This window comes from Cyprinus carpio, chromosome B11 (genome assembly GCF_018340385.1).
Source record: "Cyprinus carpio isolate SPL01 chromosome B11, ASM1834038v1, whole genome shotgun sequence".
In the NCBI taxonomy this organism is placed as follows: Eukaryota; Metazoa; Chordata; class Actinopteri; order Cypriniformes; family Cyprinidae; genus Cyprinus; species Cyprinus carpio.
In genome coordinates, this window is record NC_056607.1 from 15751515 (window position 1) to 15774552 (window position 23038).

Below are 23038 nucleotides of genomic sequence, written 5' to 3' on the forward strand. Positions count from 1 at the left end.
AGTAAAGATCATGTTTCTTGAAGATACTTTGTAAATTTCCTACCATAAATATATCAAAACTTAATTGTTGATTAGTAATATGCATTGCTAAGAACTTCATTTGGACAACTTTAGGAGATTTTTTCAATATTTAGTTTTTTTTTTTTTTTTTTTTTTTTGCACCATCAGATTCCAGATTTTCAAATAGCTGTATCTTGACCAGATATTGTCCTATCCTAACAAACAATAGCCTACATCAATGTAAAGCTTATTTTACTGGAAAGCTTATTCAGGTTTCAGATGATGTGCACATCTCAATTTCCAAAAAGCATCCTTATGACTGGTTTTGTGGTCCAGGGTCACATTTTCACTATTAGTAAACTAGTAAACTCCTAACTTGCTTCTGTTTATTGATAGGAAGTAAGGTAGTTGTTGTAGTAGTTAGTTTGGTTGTGGGGTAGAGTTAAAGGATGTAGAAGGCATTAATGTGCTTCGTAAGTACTAATAAACAGCCAAGAGCCAACTCGAATCCAGACTAAGAAGAGTGCATGGCTTCTGTCTCCCACACGATGGCGGCACTGCGCAGAAGAACAGCTCGGATATTCCAGGCTGATTCTCTCAAGGATGTGAACCTTTCCTTCCTGTTTCGGTAACACAGGCAGCGTATCCTCCGCATAGTGGACTGCAATAGACATCTATCAGGCCTGCATAATGGCTGTGTTCTTAGCCTTAGCGTTACAAAGTCGCTTAAGTCATATCTTCAGTCGCGCCAAATGCGTGATTCTATTCATTTAGCATCCATTATTTTAGACATTTTATTTATTGTCGCTGCGCGTCTGTATAGACAGCATCAGGAACACGCGCTGTCCTCCGGCAATTGTTCTCACCATATTCTCATGGCGGAGACTAAAATCATTTACCATATAGACGAGGAGGAAACTCCTTATTTGGTGAAACTGTCAGTACCTCCAGAGAAGGTAACTTTGGCAGATTTCAAAAATGTGCTCAGCAACCGACCGGTCAACAGCTACAAATTTTTCTTTAAATCTATGGATCAAGATTTTGGGTAAGTCAAATGATGGGAATCGTCACTGTATTCATTCATTCATTCATTGTATTGAGTCCAGGCTGCGAATGATCTGTCATCATGGCAGCGATGATTTGTCATCATTGGCACCTGCCTGTCATCGGTGATGATGACTGTATATCTCCTCCTTTGTGGGATCAGCATCAGTATACAGTATGCTCCTTTAGTAGTTCTGTATACCATAGCACAATACACTATTCATCTTTTTGCTCCTTTGATTTGCATTTGAACTGGTTTGTTTGCATGGTAACCGAAGTTTGACCTTTAGCAAGAGGAATGAACAGAACCAGCAATGACAGACACTTGTCAGTAACAGACTAAAATGACATTAGTTTTGACTGATTCATGATTTTCTTTCATCTTGTGAAATCATCTTGCTTTACAACCTTGCTGAAAACAAAAACAAAACAAAAAAAAAACATCCTAAACCAGTCTAAGATGGTTTGCTGGTCTCCGGGCTTGGACAGTCTAGTCAGCTTTAGTGTTTTTTTTCTTGTTGAAACCATCTTAAACCACCTAAGCTCTATATGTGTCAGCGTGGACATTTGTGATGTTATGCTTATAATTTGATGAGATAATTCGGATGGATTTTACTTTGGTGGCATGAAAAAGCTAAGGTGAAGTATTTCTATGAGTCCACTCTAGTCTTGTCAGAGCAGTCTGATGTGATTGTGATTATTCTCTAATATAATCATATATTAGGTCAGGTGACTTTAAACATGGAGCAAGACAAGCTGATCTGAGTATTTCAGAAACTGCTGATCTACTGGGATTTTCTCACACAACCGTTTACAGAATGAAAAAAGGAAAATATCCAGTAAGCAGCATTTCTGTAGGTTTCTGTAAATGCCTTGTTGATTTTAGAGGAGAATGGTCAGAAACGTTCCAGGTGATAGAAAGGCGAGAGTAACACAAATAACCATACGTTACAACCAAGCTATGCAGAAGAACATCTCTGAACGTTCAATCTCCTGGAAGAAGATGGGCTACAGAAAAAGAAGACAACACTGGGTGCCACTCCTGCGACTTTGTTGCCTGCTCTGATGAGTCCGATTTCAGCTGCAGCATTTGGATGGTAGGGTCAGAATTTGGCAGAAACAGCTTGAAAGCATGGATCTATCCAGCCATGCATCAACAGTTCAGGCTGCTGGTGCTGGTGTTATAGTGTGGGGCATATTTTCTTGGCACACTTTGGGCCCCTAAGTACAAATTGAGCATTGTTTAAATGTCACAGTCTACCTGAGTATGTCCATCAGTTTATGACCATAGTGTACCCATCTTGTGATGTGAGTATATTGTAACAGATGCTTGTTTTTAATGTACAGCATAGGATATATGTACACACAGATAAAATATATCAGAATATTCTTATATGAAAAGCAATAAGTAAATGTGTTGCTTTTATGTCTGCTATGCAAATGTCAGCTCATATTTTATACTTATTTCTGTGTAGGATAGTCACAAAACAGTGATTTTGAATATTTTCTTTGATTTAAGCAACTTCAGACCATTATATTTAGATCCTGATAAGGATTCTTTGCAAAGACTGTTGCCTCAGGCTGTTCATACCAGAATGCACCATTAGATCCTTTCTAAGGTCATTAGCTTACAAACTGTTTTGTAAGTGGTTGATTATTACTCATTATGACTTTTTTTGCAGCTGGCATCAAATGCGGGGTTAATTATTGTTTTCTTTTTGCCATAATGATTGCTTTTATTACAAATTGGCAAAATATTTATCTTGTATTATCATGGCAGTGGTTCACTGTACAAATATCTCAGATATGAAGTTGTTGTTTTTTTTTAAGTGAAATTTCATAAATGTGTTCCATTTGATTGCATTTAATAATAGAACTCTTATGCAAACATCTTAGACATCTAATTTAAATAATATCATTGTAGAGATAAATTTTGCTCATTGAGCCTGTAAATACTACTCACTACTTTTTGTGAATTCTGAATTTCATTTTTGTGTGAACTATCCCTTTAATGTTTCTGATTGACTCCCACATTTGTTTCATCAACATAGATTAAACTTTCATTTTAAACAATCACTATGGTGTCATTAAAATTAATTTCAAGACTATTTAACCTCTAATTTAAGTTTAAGCTTCTTAGCTTCCTGCTGTTACTTTGACATTAAATTTACTTTGTACTGTCTCACAAATTTCATATACTCTAATTTGTTTATCACAAAACTTTGCCTTCTCATGAAATAAGAATTTCCATTGCAAAGTACAGATTAGATGAACAGACACCAACATTCTCACTGAACATTTTAATTTAAATACATGTACATTTGCATTTATTCAAATGCATGATTTCTTTTTTCAGGTAAACACTCTTCCTTCTGTCAGGTACATGAGTTAGCAAGGGGTCACAGGTCAGTTATTCCTGTTACACAGATCCTTTTTTTCATCTTTGTGAAATATATGCTTTTGTTGAGTGTTAGTTTATGTTAGGGTGTCAACTAAATCACACGTTGACACACGTTCTGGAGAAATAAAACCTCTGTGTCAACTCAAATGGAAGATCCCAGCTAATCAGTAAGAAGAAATACATAAATGAAGAAAAAAGATGAAATGTTGTATGGATTAATATCTATATTTTGTAGTCAAAATAACCATTTTCACCTGAGATTTGGAGCCAAAATGTACATATTCATCTCTGTATTTTTACACAAAGATGGGTCAGTTGTCACAGGACAAATCATAGTGACAGTGAACTCTACACATAGTAGAGTTTGATGTAAAACAGCATGATTTGTTATTGTTGTTCTGTTTTTTTTAAACCTTATGAAATTTGGTAACTATAACACTGAATGTTTCCCTCATTTTAATATGATTTTCTTTGTGAAAAGGTTGTTATATCTTTACAGTGTAGCTCAAAGTTTTCTATTCAAATGCTCACTATGACATCATGCAAATAAATCTTAAAGGGTTACTCCACCCCAAAATGAAAATTTTGTCATTAATCACTTACCCCCATGTCGTTTCAACCCAGTAAAAGCTTTGTTCGTCTTTGGAACACAACTGAGGATATTTTGGATGAAAACTGGGAGGCTTGTGACTGTCCCATAGACTGCCAAGTAAATTACACTGTCAAGGTCCAGAAAAGTGTGAAATCATCAGAATAGTCCATCTGCCATCAGTGGTTCAACCATAAAGTTATGACGAGACGAGAATATTTTTCGTATGCAAAGAAAACAAAAATAACGACTTTATTCAACAATTCTCTGTGTCTCTCCACATCACCGTAGCACCATTTTGGAGAATATCCGCTGAACGCAGGCAGTGTACGCTCTTCTGTGTCTGCCGCACCACAAGGATACAGAGGAGACGAATTGTTGAATAAAGTCGTTATTTTTGTTTTCTTCACATACAAAAAGTATTCTCATCACTTCATAACATTACAGTTGAACCACTGATGGCAGATGGACTATTCTGATGATGTCTTTCTTCCTTTACTGGACCTTTACAGTGTATTTTACTTGGCAGTAAGGGGACAGTCAAAAGTCTCCAGGTTTTCATCTAAAATATCTTAAATTGTGTTCCGAAGACGAACAAAGCTTTTACGGGTTTGGAACGACATGGGGATAAGTGATTAATGACAAAATTTTCATTTTGGGGTGGAGTAACCCTTAAAGACTAGTTTAACATTATATCAGTTCTTGTAACAGTTGCCGTCTGTCTCATCATGGAGACGTTTGGGCTTCTTAGGTTTCTGCTGCTGGTGCTCCATACTTCTGCCAATGGACCCGTACCAGGATTAATGAAGCAAATCATCCATGTGGACGAGAATATGTCATGGTATTCAGCAAGGCACTATTGCCTGAGTAATTCTGGAGAACCCTATTATGCCTCAGATAAGAAAGATGTGAAGAATTTCATCAGTTCTGCCAACCAGCTCTCTTGGGTGGGACTTTATAGCTTATTTACAACATGGTACTGGATGGATGTGACCATGTCCACTTATTTCAACTGGTATGGAGACTGTGCCTCAATGAGCAAGCTTGGATATTGGTATGCCCAGACATGTGACGATAAACTGTTTTTTGTGTGTAAGAATGTTTCTGGAGATTGGATCTTAGTCAGAGAAAACAAAACTTGGCAAAACAACAGTGTGAAACACATCACACTGGTTTTGCTATTATACGTAATTCTGTGGACAGCTACTATATCCGTGCTACAATCGTTTGTTTTGTTCAGTGATTGATTGGAGAGGATTCTGGCATGACCGTGTTTGTTTTGAGGAACATTCATTTATCTGCATTAGAAAACATCCTTGAATTCTCCCTGGTCAATGAAAATAAAATCTGGAAAAAAGCTCAGTCTTACTGCAAGCTGCTGAACATGAACCTAGTGATGGTGAAAACGGAAGCAGAATTGACTGTGTTAGTGGTTTGTATCCTTGGCATACACCGCTCTTTTGTGGATAATCTTTACTTTTGGATGGGGTTGTATAATAACCTTTGGACTTGGTTTGATAATGTAATAAAGATCCAAAACTGGAATGCAACCTGATAATCTAGATTTAAAAAATAAAGCCTTATCACCAGTCAGACAAGGGTGTGGAGCTTTAAAGGATGGTGAGATGTTTGATAAGTCATGTAATGATGCATTCCCCTTCTTTTGTATGGCCACAGTATGCTCTATGATCCTGGTGTCAGAACCCAAGTGTTCTGGAGCTGTGGAGGTTTTGATCACTACTAAGGCTGATGATACACGGGACAACTTTTTGAGCTATGTTGCTTTGCAACTTTGGTTAATGTTGCCGTCAATGGGCAACCAAGTGAGACAGAGGGCCCACAACCGATCTAAAGTATCCCAATTAAAATTTGTTACCCATTCTCAGTTTGTAAGTGCCCAAAACACATTGCTCGAAAAAAGATGTCTGGCAAAATTGCTCAAAAAGTTGCCCTGTGTATCATCAGCCTAACAGTTGCTAATGAAAACAGGAAGTAAACTATTCAGTAGCTGTTAATGGATAATGGGTCCACACTTTCATAGCTGATGGTGTTGGTCTAAAAATGTAGTTTTTGTTTGTATAGTACTGAAACATGGTTCTTGTTTCTGTACTCTTTTCAGGGTTCTCACAGTAATGAAAAACATAATTAACTGGCATACAATTAATTGTTTGGGGTTAAAAAGATGTTTTTGAAAGAAGTCTCTTAGGCTCACCAAGGCTGTATTTATTTGATCAGAAATACAGTAAAACAGTAATATTGTGAAATATATTTTTACTATTTAAAATAACAACTTTCTTTTTTAATATATTTGAAAATGTAATGTATTGCTGTGACGCAAAGCTAAATTTTTAGCAGCCATTATTTCAGTCTTTAGTGTCACTTGATCCTTTAGTGAAATCATTCTAATATGCAAACTTTTTATTCAAGCACTCACTATGTTGCCATGCAAATTAATCTCAAGACTAGTTTGACATTATATCAGTTCTTGTAACAGAGGTGTTCGGGCTATGTAGTCTCAGATGAAATTGAAGTGAATAATCTCAGCAGTTCTGCCAACCAGCTCTCTTGGGCTGCACTTATAAGCATGTTTTCATCATGGAAGTGGGTGGATGAGACCAAAACCAGATATCTCAACTTGTATGGGGAATATGCTTTAATAAATCAGCTAGGACATTGGTATACCACAACATGTGACAATGAACTATTCTTTGTGTGTAAGAAAGTTTCTGGAAATTGGGTCTTAATAAAAGAAAATAAAACTTGGCAAGAGGCAAAACAAAAGTGTGAAATGGATCACACTGGTCTGGTGACTATACATAGTGAAGCAGATAAAACCCATATCCATGCTGTGCTAAATTACAGTTTGGCCTGCACTGGTTTATGTAGAGCTCCTTTGAATGATAACTGGAGATGGGTGAACAACGAACCTGTCACATTCTCCAGTTTGTCTGCATGGTGATTGATTGGAGTGAAGAGAGACCGATGTCATAAAAATGAAATTCAAACATGAGCTTCTAAACATTAAATTCCCCTCTGTCTCTGTATTTGAATTATTATTTATCACAAGGCTTTGGTTTCTCATGAGACGAGGTGAATTTCAATTGCAAAGTACAGATTAGCTGCACAGATACCAACATCCTCACTGATCCTTTTTATTTAAATACACATGCATGAGTTGGTAAAGGTTCAGAATTGACTTATTTCCATTGTGCGGTACCTTTTTTAACTTTGTAACCAAAGTGTTAGCTTTTAGAAAAAGGTTGCATACAGTGTTGCTTGCAACATGGAATTCTGGGGAAATAAATGAAACTTGTCAACTTGTCCATGTCAATTCTACCATAGTTTGAAAGAAATAGATAACTGAAGAAGAAAGCCAAAGCTCTAAATGCCATGAATATTTGCTGAGTAATCCAGTATTTTATAGGATGGGGTCAAAATGAGATTTTCACACAGAGGTATATAGGTCTGTTAGTAAAACCTGTTTACTTTTCAATCCTTGTTGCATTTATTTTCCTATAGTGACATTTAAAAAATAGGTAAAGCATTTGTCACTTTTTGCAAATTTATGTGCCTGTATTATTAAAGATACTTCAGTGTCCTTTTAGATTCTGGTTCTTAAATTACTTTTCTTTTGGTGTCTTCTTCTATATGGTTAAATCCCAGAGATATAGTGATCTCAGTTTGGCTTCATGTGCAAATTGTTGAATAATACCCATTTTTAGATGTTGAAAACCAATTTTTGAGTCAATAAACAGGGCTATTTATCTGGTGCAATACATTTATTTTACCTACATTTTATAAATCTACAAAGCTCTGGAAGGCATAATTTATCCTTAAGTATTGTAATTAGATAATGCGTCCATCTGTTTGTCTGTATGAGTGTGTCCCATATACTGATCTGGTTCAATTATTAGGCAAGGAAGATGATCACATTTTGGTCTTCCTGTGATGCATTTTTGACAATGAGTTATTAGTTTTATTGAGATTTATTGATGCTCATATGCCAACCACACTAGATGATATAGGCATTAGCTCAATAATACACCCAGGGTGATCTTTAAAATGTTTGCATTTTACACAGACCATCTTTAAAAATAGGGTGACACCTAATTTATGTCATCCTTGTTATCCACGTCAAAACCCATTACTCTGAAAAGTAACAGGCTGACAGTAACGGGTTTGATAATTTCAAACTAATTTGCTATTTGCTAGCTAATAGTCAAGGTCACAAAAGAACAATAGAACAATATGCACATGTGATTTTTGTATCATTTTCCTTAAATTTGAAAATTAAAACTCCTGCTGGAAAAGAAAAATCATAGTGAGGAACAGGCCAAAAACCTTACCATTATCAGCATAAATGTAATTTAAATTTTAAAAAAATAATAATGTTTAATTGACTTTAATTCAATGAACGAATACGTAGAATTTTAATATTTTTAAATAACAAATTTATGTATTAGTTCTATGTTTGATTTATTTCTTGGGATGAAAAGGCACCGATTTCGTGGAATGACTCCCAGAGCTTTCTATTCAAAATCGCTGACATCATGCAAATAAATCTCAAGACTAGTTTAACATGACATGTTCTTGAAACAGTTGTTGTCTGTCTCACCATGGAGACGTTTGGGCTTCTTAGTTTCCTGCTTCTGGTTCTTCATACCTCTGCCGATGGACCTGTACCAGGATTAGTGAATGAAATCATCCATGTGGAGAAGACATTGTCATGGTATGATGCAAAGGAATATTGTCTAAATAAATTTGGACAACCCTTTGTAGCTACAGATGAGAATAATCTAAAGATACGCAGCAGTTCTGCCAACCAGCTCTCTTGGGTGGGACTGTTTAGATTTTATGCCACTTGGTACTGGGTGGATGAGACCATATCCAATTATTTCAACTGGTTTGGAAAGTGTGCCTCATTGAACAGGGCTGGATATTGGTATACCACGACATGTGACAATAAGCTATTCTTTGTGTGCAAGAAGGTATCTGGAGACTGGGTCTTAGTCAGAGAAAACAAAACTTGGCAGGAGGCAAAACAACAGTGTGAAACGTATCACGCTGGTCTTGCGATTATATCTAATGAAGCGGAGAACAACATTATCTGTGTTCTGATAGATACTGGTTTCGCCTGGATTGGTCTATCTACAGTTCAACAAAATACTTCTTTGAAAGAGACATGGAGATTTGTTGGAGTCAACAAGCCTGTCACATTCTCCAAGTGGTATAGCCGTTTGTTTTGTTCAGTGATTGATTGGAGCGGATTCTGGCATGACCGTGTTTGCTCTGAGGAACACCCATTTATCTGCTTCAGAAAAGTTAACAACATTCTGGAATTCTCTCTGGTCAATGAAAATAAAGCCTGGAAAGAAGCTCAGTCTCACTGCAAGCTGTTGAACATGAACCTAGTGATGGTGAAAACGGAATCAGAATTGACTGCGTTAGTGGTTTATATCCATGGAATACACATGTTTGCAGATAATCTTTACTTTTGGATGGGGTTGTATAATAACCCTTGGTTTTGGGTTAATAGCCGATTAAAGATTCAGTATTGGAATAGCATGCAACCTGATAATGTAGATTTCAAGAACAGAACCATTTCACCAAACAGACAAGCGTGTGGAGCTTTAAAGGATGGTGAGATGTTTGATGAGTCATGTATTGATGCATTCCCCTTCTTTTGTATGGCCACAGTGCGCTCTATGATCCTGGTGTCAGAACCCAAATCATGGATAGAGGCCTTGAAACACTGTAGAGACAGATATGTGGACTTGACCAGTCTGTCAACAGCTATAGAGCAGCAAGTGGCTGAGAATAAAGTTAAAGACGTCCAGAGTAATTATGTGTGGATTGGGCTGAACTTTCTGGTGGGTAGTTGGGTCTGGGTGTCTGGGGATAATACACAGTATGTGAACTGGGTGACTGGTGCAAACCTACAGTGTCCAGTCGCTCTTCGCTGTGGAGCCCTCACTGTAGCAAACGGGAAGTGGGAGCCAAGACCTTGTGAGGAGAGACTGGAATTTCTCTGTTTTCAGACTTAGAGATAAAGAGAAACTGAAAAATTGCTAAATATTTATTAGTCTACTATAATGCTTGTTATTAGAAACAGAAAATAAAGCATTCTGTTTTTGCAAATGGATAATGATGCAGTCATTTCAAAGTAGTTAATTTTGAAGACCCTAAAATAATATATACACAGTAAATATTTAACAAATCACAGTTAAGTTTTTTGTTAACTGGTGTTTAGTCTTGCAAGTAATCTCCTTCATAGTTAAAATAGATGCTCATGTGTAGTCCAGAATCACACAATTCCCATAATAATGGAATCTGTTTTGTTTACTTTTGTATTGTACCATAGTTAGGCTATGAATGATTCTTTACTGAATCTGTCTGAATTGTATTTTTTCCCCAAGAAACAGGCAAGAATATATAGGCTGTCTACCATGATTTCTGTTCTTTCTGACAACAAAGCACTTGAATATCACAACTTCAGAAGTGGGAAGTAGGAAGTTTAAATGCTGCTTTTGCTGTGTTTAATTTTTGTGATATGAGTGATATTTTTATTTGTGTTTGTTGATATACATGACTGTAATGGTAGGAGAAAGCAATGTAGATGTTGTGAGAAAAATTAATAAAACTTTCCAGTACACCTGCTATGTTTGTCTCCTTCACCTTATTTAAAGTTTAAGGCTCACCCAAATCAGAAACTCGGGTATCAAAATTATCTCTGAGTCTCCCAGTTCCAAATACAAATAGAGAGGGTGTTCATGTCCAATTTCCAAATAGGAAACTCGTATTTACGATAATTCCAATAGCACGTGAAAGCAGCATATTAGATGGGTGCTGCTGTGATCTACTCTGAAAACAACAAGGGCCATTTGTGTTAAAAACATAACAATGCTCAGTATATATCAAAGATCCGGAAAATAGCAAGTGAAATTTGTGTTTTAGATGTAACAATGCTCAGTATAAAAAAAACACTTGTGCAGAAATTAAGTATATGTAAAAGATAATGAAATTGTGGTGAAATTGTTTTTAGAGGATTTGTGTTGGGTAAATGTTATTAAATTGAATTTACTGACCTGAAAATAGCAAAAAAATCAGACCACCCTCCAACAATTACAACAGTTTTTTGGTGATGCATTTTTTTCAAAAATGCCAAATAAGCGAAAAGACCAAACAAATTACAATGATTTTTCGTTTGAGTGTGGAACGATGACGTGATTTGTTCAAATTGCACACATTTTATATGCAGTAAAGAAGCATTCAGAAATGTGTGTGGGTTTTGTTTGTGTAAGTGTCCTGTTGTTTGAAAATGTGTATATAAATAGAAAATAGATTCAAATTAAACAATGTTTAAGTTATTTATGTTTTTCGAATTAAACAATGTTTAAGTTATTTATTTCGGTGTCGGCCAAATACAGAAATTGTACAATGATTTTTCAAATAAATCGAACAAAACTGAATCAAATCAAGTGTTAAGGTACAGAAACTGAATAATCAATTGTATAAGTCTGCATAGTCTAAGCCAAGGTGTATAAATTAAATATAGATTAATTTTAGTATAAGTGATTGAATTTATTTCTTTTATTTTCTTTGGGTGAATTTTATTTTATTGGATCTGACAGCAGCTAGCAAATTAAGTGCAGCCACATTAAGAGGCAAAGCATGGATCCAACATAATTATACACATCCGATTTCTTTCTCAACTGTTTACATTCACTTAGAACATAACCGAGAGTTTTTTGAGGATACTCGCCAAGGCGTGGATTTAGAAACAATTTTGAATATATTTGTCCGCTCAAGTGAAAGAAGAGGCAAAACTCAATTCGCTGTACAAGAACTGTGAGACATGGCACTCTGCGTGTGTGCTGTGCACACAGAACGCAGCGCACGGGTGCTGAATTAAGTGTATTTCGCATATTTTTGTGCTTGCATGTTTAAATTGGTACATGTGTTTTGTTCATTCAAGCGCAAGACACCGCAAAAAAAAAAAAAAAAAAATTCTGTTTTTCACGCAGCCTGAGACACGGCTCTCTGTGTGTGCACCGAACACGGAGCGCGAGCACTCAGTTGAGTTCTTCTGTGTCTTGTGTTTGAATGCTTTTAAATCTTTTGAATGTTTAAATCGACAAGGCTTAAAAACATGCAAATGATAAGCTTTCGTGATGACGTGTAGCAGTGTGCCATCAACTGTTCTGAGCATCTTTCAAGCTGGCCTTGGGCAGTTGGTTGAAGTCGCCAGGGGACCTCCCCACAGCCGCTGGCCCCTATAATCGTTACCACCTTTCACCCCACTAGCTAGGGCCCTGGACGTGCTCACACTACTGCTGAAATTCATGACATGAGCCAACAACACTCATGTCCGATGTAGATACAGTGTTAGGATCACAAGGAAGGCAATGCAAAGAACTATCATGTCCGATGTAGACACTACACATTGTCACATGGTTCAATGGGCGGGGCTAAAGAGGCAGCGATATAGAAATAAATGTTGATCTTCTGCAGAGGTGGGCTTTTCGACACATTATGACGTCATAATGTAACAAAATCCAAAATAGTAATTTTTCAGCTTGGTTTTAATAAAGGCTCTCTTTGAACTAACGAGAACGTTCTGAAACTTACTGAATGTTTTATATTACAATGAACTGTTATATGCCAAAAGATAACGGGAAATTAGATTTCTCAGTTTATGACCCCTTTAAAATCCTCACTGAAACTTTTCATTTAAATATATGCACTCTTTTCTCAGACAGACACTCTTCCTTTTGTCGGGTACAAATGCTGAAGTTGGTAAAGGCTCACAGGTGTATTTCAAGTCTTCTTGAGTCCTATGTTAACTTTTGGGACTAAACCTAATTCAAATGGTTTAAATGTCTGTCTAGATTGTTTCAACAGCATGTAAAATAAGCAATAATATGTCAGCATTGATATAATAAATGTAATGTATGTTCATTTCAATAGATATCTCACACTACAACATTATTTTTCAGGCTGGTTTGCTGTTGTCTGCGTGCATAAGGTTGGCATACTTGAGTTAACACATTCTTGACAAGCTGTCATGTGGGATCCTCACCATATGCCCCTTTATTCAAATCCATTGTGATAGTTTACAGTTAGCAAAGTCAGTCTGAGCAACACATTCAAACAGGATCACAGTTACACAATCACAGAGCAAATGAAGATGTCATCTAATCCCTATGAGAGCTCATTTGTCAGCACATGTCGCTGGACATCATGCACTTCATCAGCAATCAGTCCCTCCAAGATTTAGCAAAAATAATTTAATGCAAACTTAGTATTATTTGTGGCAGCTTGCATTTTTGTCTTATTTCAGCAACAAATTAATCAATACTGCGCAAGCAATCCAATGCTTTGTGTATCTTCATGTGTTAAGAGTGTGGGATGTAATGGAATTTAATATTGAAACAAAAGACAATATAATTGTTAAATGATTAATAATAGTTAATAATGAAATAATTTATTTATAATTTATAACATTTAAAATATATAGTATATAATCAGTGTCACATGTTGTACATGGTTACTGGTGGGTTTTCACTGCAAAACAACACAAAAAAGCAGTTTTTGAGAAAAGCAGCAAATTCATATTCAGTCAGGACAAAAGGTCCTGCAAAATCCTGGTGGGACTGAGCAGTGGTATATACAACATCCACAAACAAAACAGCAGTTTTATTCAAGCGCTATTCTAATTAATAAAGTTAATACATGCCTCTTTTTCCTTTGTGTCTCTGCAGGGTTGTCAAAGAGGAAGTCTCTGACGATAATGCCAAACTGCCTTGTTTCAACGGGAGAGTGGTGTCATGGGTGAGCTGCGATAACCTCTGTCTTATATAACATCTGAATCAGAGTGGAAAAGGCAGGCAGTCATGCATTCATATGTCATAAGAGAGATGCAGCACATGCCCTAAATCATACGCTGCATCATACTGGACATCAGCAGTTTTTGTTCACTGATTCATTTAAACTAATTAAGCCTGAAAGGCACTTTGAAGTCAGACAGACTCTGAAGTGTAATGCATAATTCAGGAAATTGCATTCTGCTGGATGGCATTTTTATTTACCGCCTTTGACACCTTTGTTCGTTGCTTTCTTTTGTCATGAGTTTAGTAGAAAATTTCAAACATCCTGTTCATCCAAACTGAGTGAGGGATAAAGAAGAGCCATTAAAACTTGCACAGTGCACAAAAAGCAACTAGATGATTACATTTTTTAAACATGCATTTATGTGTGTGTTTGTAGCTTGTATTGGCTGAGAGCTCCCACACAGATGGGATGTCGGTGTGCACTGACAGTCATACAGAGCTGCCCCCACCGCTGGAGAGGACGGGAGGCATCGGAGACTCTAGACCCCCCTCATTCCAGTGAGTATCAACACACATGTATCCTGTGCAGCCAACACTTCAGGACAAATCCACTAAACATATGCACAGCTTGTACATGTCATATTTCAGCACAAAAATCTCCATCTGCATCGGCGCCGATAGCCCTGTGGTTAGTGTGCCGACATACAGCACAACTTTGCTCACGGTGACCTGAGTTTGAATCCCATCTCGTGTTTTTTTTTTTTTTTTTTGCCGATCCTGCTCCCTCCTCTCTCCACCCAATACTTCCCTGTCTTCTCTTTACTGTCCTGTCTGAATAAAAGCATAAAAAAGCCCATTACAAAATTTCCATCTGCCATCCTGCTAAATTTTTTTTTTTTAGTATTTAAGATATTGATAATTTTATTTAGCAGGGATGCATTCAATTAAACATATGCAACATTAAATATATTTATAATGTTATGTTACAAAAGATTTCTATTATCAATAAAAGATAGTAAAAAGAAATATTTCTAGAGCAGCAAATCATCATATTAGAATTATTTCCGAAGGATCATGTGACACTGAAGACTGGAGTAATGGCTGCTGAAAATTCAGCCTTGGCATCAGAGGAATAAATGACATTTTAAAATACTTTCTTTTTTTTTTTTGGAGCTTGAGTGCAAAACTACCTGATTTGCATATGTTCTTTAGTTAATCACATGCTAGGACATATAAATAAACATGAATTCCCTCCTTTTAATGCTCAATCAAACTCATTCACCTGATCTTCTGCTAAAAAGTTAAGAGGTACAAAATGCTATTTGTTCCAATTGGATCAATTAAACATATGTTGTGATGTGAGAAATGGTTTGACCTCTTTATATTGGTATGATACAATTGTATTATATAACTAAATTGTGTGGGCCTGGTCAAGTGTAATCATTTAGTGTTCTAGTTATTTAATACTTAATTGTATGCTCTCATTGTGTTTTATGCTTAACCACTGAAAATATCCATTTCTAGTGTGCACCAGATGTGCTGATTATCTCTAAATGCACATGCACACTTGCATTATTGATACACTCCTTCCCTCTCACACATTCTGCACAATCTGTGTTTCCTTCACCTGCACACATTTATACACCTCCTTCCTCCATGCTTCTTTTACATGAACTAAATGTTTCAGTCCCACAGACTCTCTGATCATTCATGTACATCATTGTTTCCCAAGACAACTTGTCTTATGTATCCCTACAGCCCCCCTCTATAAGGCTCAAGTAGTCCTTCATCAACATCAAACCAGAAAAGGGTTGATTTTTAAAGGAAGTGTGCCGTTTTTTGTCTTTTTGCTTTCTTGCTTAAAGGAAAAGTTATTAATAATAATAATTAATAATTCCTTACATTTATATAGTGCTTTTCTAGGCACTCAAAGCGCTTTACATTGTCAGGGGGTATCTCCTCATCCACCACCAGTATGCAGCATCCACCTGGATGATGCGACGGCAGCCATAATGTGCCAGAACGCCCACCACATACCAGCTTATTGTTGGAGAGGAGACAGAGTGATGAAGCCAATCAGTGTATGGGGATTGTTAGGAGGCCATGATGGTCAGAGGCCAATGGGCGAATTTAGCCAGGATGCCGAGGTCACACCTCTGTTCTTTTCACCCAAAAATAAAAATTATGTCATTAATTACTCACCCTCATGTTGTTACAAACCTGCAAGGCCTTTGTTCATCTTCAGAACACAAATTAAGATATTTTTTGATGCAATCCAAGAGCTCTCTGACCCTTAAAAATTTAACTTATAGATATCACCATACTTCACCAGCTGATTGATAACATTAAGAATTGCAAACATTTTTCTGTCACAAGTTTTATGAAATGTTAATTTAAATATGCAAATTAGACATTATCTAAGTAAATGTGCACACATTTTGCATACATTTCCAGAACATAAATCTAAAATCTGGATAAAGCTAGGTTCAAAAATCTCCTTTCATTTCAGTCATTTTTAGAGTCAAAGATTTTTTGACATCTCATTCTCTTACGACATAAATCAGAAAAAAATTATATATTTAAAAAATATCTATATTTTAATATAATTCTATCTAATAATTTATTTTTTTCATTTATTAAATTTTAAGTAAAAAAATTACAGTATATAAATATATATGTATATGTAATATAATATATATATATATATATATATATATATATATATATATATATATATATATTGTTGGAGAAAAATTTTTTACATTTGGTGTATTGCCTTAACAAAATTATATAGAATTATATATAAGTTATATATAAAAAAATACAATGACTGTGGCAATACAACACTATCCCAATAACCACAATTAGTTATTAAATGAATTTACAGCTCTACATTTTTTCATTTATAATTTTTGTTTTCAAAGCAAAATCGAAAATCTTTTCAAGAACCCCCTAAATCCTGCTGATGTAATCCCCGGGGAACCTTTACCCCTGGTCGGGAATCCCTGATTTACATAATAATCTCTCTCACACACACATGTTTATATTGTGGATGTAGGAATATCAACAGCAAAACGAGGGCAGATCCCTTTGGCTCTTGCTCCCCCACTGGGCTCAGTCATCCAGAAAGCATGAGACACAAATGTTGAAGGGAGTTGTGGCAAACAATGAATGGTGTATCTGCCCAGAGCAGAACACCCCAGAAGGGATCTTTATGAATTTGCTTCACTGTTATGCAATGGAATGACAAAATATAAAAATAATAGATAATAAGATTTTAATGTGCAGAGGGGAGGACAGAGAGAGACATCTTTTGCATTTTCATAGATAATGACCTTTAGACTAGATTAAATTAATCTTTATTGTCATTATGCAGAGTACAGTTAACATCTAACTAGAACTGAAAAGAACACTATATTTTGAAAGTGAAAAAAGGGGTTCAGAATGCAAGAGAACAGTACTGTGCAGATGAAAAGGACTATAAATAGAATAGGTCACCTGAATGATAGTGTATGAATGTCTATAAATAGAGAAAATGCTGTGAATTCATTAAAATATCAGAAATAGTAAAAATGTTTCATGGGCAGGACTGATGTAGTAACTATTATACAGGAGCTATAATGTATGATGCTTGCACTGTACAAAATATCCTGTTAAACTGCTGTTTTCATTATTTATACAGTAATTCATAGATTCTATTTGCAAAAAATAGTAATTACAGTAAAATTACATATAATCAGTTGTTGTTGTTTTTTACTGTGTATGGAAAGGTAACTTTAACTTAACAGTTTTTAACAGTTTTTTTGTCACACATTCATGCATCCTGTTTTACTTTTATAAGGAAAGAAAGCAAAACAAATTATATTTGTTGCAGAATATAAAGTTATGTTTTTGCAGCTCTTAACTTGATTAGTGATAATGCCAAATGATATCCAATGGTGAAAATGGTTGGTGGCTATGAAGTTGTATTTGAGCCATACAGATGGGAATGTACAGTACATCACTATGCTTTTGCTGTGATATTTCTGCCCTCTTGTGGTTGATTTTTAAAATGTACAGCAAAGCAAAAACTTATCAGATTACATAACTATGATGGCATATCCTTAATTTCTTACACTGGTTGACTGATTCGCTGCTTGCACATTTGTTTCATTCATGCAGCGTAACTAACATTTTTGGTTAGAAATAATATACTGTAATACATTACCGTTCAAAAGTTTTTGTTGTAATACTGCATCTATTTGACCAGAAATACAGTAAAAGAAGTATTTAAAACAACTGTTTTCTATTTTCATTTCAATATTCATTAATTTTAATTAATATAATTTATTGCTGTAATGGCGAAGCAGAATTTTCAGCAAACATTAGTCTATTTTTCAGTGTCACTGTTTCAGTGCTAATTAAAAATTAGTTACAATTATTTTTATTACATCACCATGTTTGTATTAAAGTAGCAATAACTGAAATGGCTTTTTCTGGTTTAATTATTAATTTGTCCTTAAAGATCCATCAATTTCTTTGGCCTGCTGTGTATTTAAAAGTATTGTGTCTTCCACTTTGGAAAGGAAAGACTCAGTCTTTATATTTACAAAAAAATCCAACGGTTATCACATTCAGGGGTTATGACCTATATACATGTCCTTCATGGGGCACCTGTACTGTATTAAGTCTGGTTGGTTGAGGGCTTTGTAATATTTCTTAGTGAAGGTGGAATAAATTTCTCACCTTGCTCGGGTTTCTGCCAAAAGCACATATAGATGTACAGTTGCCTGCCCCAGGGGTGTAATTCAGAAACCAATCTTTCATGATGAAACACCCCCTATGTGTCATAATCATTATTCACTGAGTAAACTATCTCTCTCCTTCTCACTCTTGTCCCCTTTCTGCCCTTCTCACGAAAGCTATAACAGTCTGCATTCCATCACTTGCATATGTATATCTTACATGCACATAGGTGACATACACATAAGCAGTGTGTATCAGATAATGCAGTTATTGCAGTGTCTCCTGTCACTCAGAGCTTTTGCTGCACATGTTTCTGTATGTGTGCTTGCTGCAGTGCTAATGCAGTGAACAGCCGAGATGGGATGGACACAGAAACTGGAAGCGAGTCTGTTCTCCGTCACCGTCGAGAGCGGGAACGAGAAAGGACAAGACGGAGGAGAGATGAATGTGAGTGTAGCTCTGAGAATAAACACTGTAATTTTAGCATATGTGACCAAATTCCTTCTGCACATGCCATTTATTTTTACCAAAAACATTCTTGAACAAAAGTGATATAATCATGGCTTGATCCTACCGTGAGAATGGCAAGTGTTTTTTTACCCCCCTCTTATGTAGAATATTTGCCTCATTAGAGTGCTAAATACATTTGTCATTGCAGGGTCAAAAAGTCATATCTTTTTGTGTATGTTTGTTTTTTGAATATTGCTGTATTCATCTTTGCAGTCTTTTTATGTGTGCATTGGCTTGTATTAAGCTCATTTATCATCTCAGGGGAAAGTCTTAATTTATCCTTAATTACTTGCCATGGCAGACTGAAACAACTTCATCTTTTTTAAAATATGTTCTCACATTAATATTACAGAACAATGCAAATAAAGCAATCTGCCATTTAAATGACGTTTAACAGACACTCTCATTGTGCACTTTATTTCCCTTTATTACTTTGTTCTGTATTTGATTTTCCCTTCACTGATTGTTGGCACAATAAATAACTGCACAAATAATGAACACATCTGTAGACCGTACAATGACAAAACTGTTACATTCATTTACAACAACAGGCATTCAACAGGGCAGACTCACACACCCTTCCTGTCGTCCATTCAACATAGTCCTCACCCTACCAAAACAAATGCTTTCTCACACACAAACACACCCAGACCTCTCAAAGTAATTTATCTGTGTGTTTGTGATGGTAGCGTGGTGCTCTCTGTTGGCCCATTAGTTCCTGCTGATCATTAATCAGTGTGGCTTAATTAGGCAGCCAGTCTGGAGACAGTGTCAGTGGTGACAGTGAAACACTGAGTTCACAATTAATAGGACAGAAAGGAGAAACAAATATTAGGTATACAAGATGTACTGTTTCTCTGGGAATAGCCTAGCAGAAGCTACGAATTCTGGACATCCGGGCTGTATTTTGTGCTGTGCCCCTTTTTGATTTTCCAACAAAATGCAAAGCACAGATGTGGATTTATGTATGTATGTATGCATGCATATATGTATATTTTTCCCCCAATGCTAAACACCCAACACAAAGCATTTACATATATAACAAGACGTCCAAATAGCTAGCAATGTATTGTTACGAAAATAAATTAATTAATAAGTGACCCTGGACCACAAAACCAGTCGTAAGTCACATGGGTATATTTGTAGTTATAGATGATAAATGATAATTTTTTATTTTATGTCAAAAATCTTTAGGATATTAAATAAAGATCATGTTCTATAAAGATATGTAATGTTCCGTAAATATATCAAAATATAATTTATGATTAGTAATATGCATTGATAAGGACTTCATTTGGACAACTTTAAAGGCAATTTTCTCAATATTAAATTTTTTTTTTTGCACCCTCAGATTACAGATTTTTTAGTTGTATCTTGGCCAAATATTGTCCTATCCTAAAACCACACCTCAATGGAAAGCTTATTTATTCAGCTTTCAGATGATGTATAAATCTCAATTTTTAAAAAAAAATTACTCTTATGACTGGTTTTGTGGCCCAGGGTCACATATCGAAAAAAAAAAATAAAAAAAATGTATTCTATATTTAGAGAACATGGAGTTATTTATTTATGTTTTTTCCAGGAAATACAACATTGATTAAATATTACAATATTTAGTATTAAATAAAGTAGTAATAAAGTAAATAAATACAATTATTTAATTAGCTAAAATGTAGACGTGTATTTGAAGAACGTGAAGAAAAGTCAGGCGTAACATTTATTAAGTATTTAATTATTTATTTATTTTCAAAGATAACTTTACATTTCAGACAGTATATATTTTATCCTCAAATTACTTTACAGGTTCTTTTCTCGCCTCGTGGGGTTTGTGAACAAGCTCCATTATCTCGTCGTGGTCATATGTTGCTCGTAAATTGTAATTGCACATGGTCTCACGCTCGAGCATCGGACGCAAAAGTCGAAACAGTCGCGCGCACAGTCCCAAGTGCCGCTGTTGATGAATGGCAGCGCGCGAACAGAAGGGGCGGGTAATAAATTCATATTGCGCGCTCCCGCGGGAGCTCTGTCTGTGTAGTATTAGTTTATTTGTGTGTACCGCGGAGAGCAGGTCTTCTCTCGTTAGCGCTTTCTGAGGTAAGGCATTTTTTTATTTACATATTTTATTTCAAATAAACAGTATTCAGATTTTAAATATATATATATATATATATATATATATATATATATATATATATATATATATATATATATATATATATATATATATATTTTGTAGTGTTTCAATATTATTAATTTATCAGGAAGACTTTCGTAATTGACGTGTATTTTGGGTAGAGCAAGTGAAAAGGGTAGACAGTGAAAAAAATGTAAATTAATATCTACAGATGATATATATATATATATATATATATATATATATATATATATATATATATATATATATATATATATATATATATATATATATATATATATGAGGTGATTTTCTTAAACACAATTTTTACAATATTTAAAAATATTTAAACACCATAGCTTTAAAAGCTGTTTTAAAAGGGTATTATTTTGTTTTAATATATTTTATTTTAATTTTATATTTTTTTATCCCTATTTGATAGTTTCAAGAGTACATTTTATAAGACTACAAAAAATAAAATAAGTGGGAATGATCTACAATTTTGACTAGCATGTCTAGAACTAGTTTTCAGTCGATTGTAACCTAATCTAATAATATCTTTATCCACCACATATGATGTATTGTTATATTATCCCTCCAAACATGTTATATATCTTTAGGCTAAATAGGCTGCTCACACGAATAGTGGTGATGTATTGAGTACTTTATCATTTCATTGCTGGAAGCCAAACATGGCTCTGTAAAGGATTGCTTCTCTATGTCTAGATACATTGAGCTATATCTCCATCTTTTGTAGTTGGTTTGCTCTCCATCCTAAATAAAATACGTAATATAAATTACATTTTTAAACATATTTTGTTCTCCGTTTGTTGTGCAGTTCCCTGCATCTCTTCTGTTCTTCTCCCTGTCTTTTGTTAACCAAACTTACTAGTTTACCTATACCAATTTATAGGTAGATACCAACCTATACCAATTTACCACTGCAAATAAATCAAATAAAAATCAAAAGACTGGCATGTAAGTGAGCATATCATAGACAGTATGAGAGAGCGATATCAGCCCAGTGAAAGAAGCGCTGGCCACCCAACTCTCCTGGAGTGTTTCGGGTTCCACCAAAGGGAATATACAAAGCCCAGCTCACTGGGATGCCGCCGCCTCATCAGAGCCTTCCAGCCAATCAGATGCCACCCTGAGGCAGAGCCACGCCCACGGGAGTGTATGTTTTCTTCTTTTAAAGCTTGTCACTCGAGGTTTGATCAAGCCATGAATATATCCACGTATTTGTACCTCTTTGTTAGTATTTTGTTTTTGCAACAAGGCCTTGACAATCCTCACTGTGTATATGCTCGTTGTTCTCAGTCCCACGTGTGAATGGTCACTCTAAATCTGAGCGGGTGGTGAGGGACACAGCCATGGCCTGTGACAGCGGCTCTATGATGAGCAGTGAGCTGGAGTCAAGCTCCTTCATTGACAGCGAGGAGGATGAGAATGCCAGCAGGTTTGGTTTGGAATGATTATAAGCATAAAGTTTTTGACATTGACACTTTGTGCCAGCATTGTAACTGAATTATTATTTAGCCATGGCTCTTGGAGCATAGTTATATGTTCAATAATCAATCTATTCTTCTCTCCTCTGTTTGTCTCTCTCAGGCTGAGCAGTTCCACAGAGCAGAGCTCTTCTTTTCAGTTAATGAAGAGACATAAGCGCAGGCGCCGGCGACACAAAGTGGCAAAAATCGACAGGGTTAGACGTGTGTGTGTGTGTGTGTGCACCTACTTAACCATATTTTGGGGATGAATTTGTACCCAGAAAATAGCTACACCCCCGAAAAACATCCTTTTGA

The 23038-nt window shown here is 35.6% G+C and overlaps 1 protein-coding gene across 1 annotated transcript in view; it reads left to right on the forward strand.

The window, feature by feature from the left end:
• Nucleotides 1-306: 306 nt before the first annotated feature.
• LOC109098941 (segment polarity protein dishevelled homolog DVL-1-like) overlaps nt 307-23038 on the forward strand; it is a 30772-nt gene continuing 8040 nt past the window's right edge. The window contains exons 1-6 of the mRNA XM_042734165.1: nt 307-1045; nt 13796-13865; nt 14301-14422; nt 18924-19036; nt 22554-22692; nt 22845-22938. Of these exons, the coding sequence (XP_042590099.1) occupies nt 753-1045; nt 13796-13865; nt 14301-14422; nt 18924-19036; nt 22554-22692; nt 22845-22938 (831 nt within the window). The 5' untranslated portion in view covers nt 307-752. The remainder of the gene's footprint in view (nt 1046-13795; nt 13866-14300; nt 14423-18923; nt 19037-22553; nt 22693-22844; nt 22939-23038) is intronic.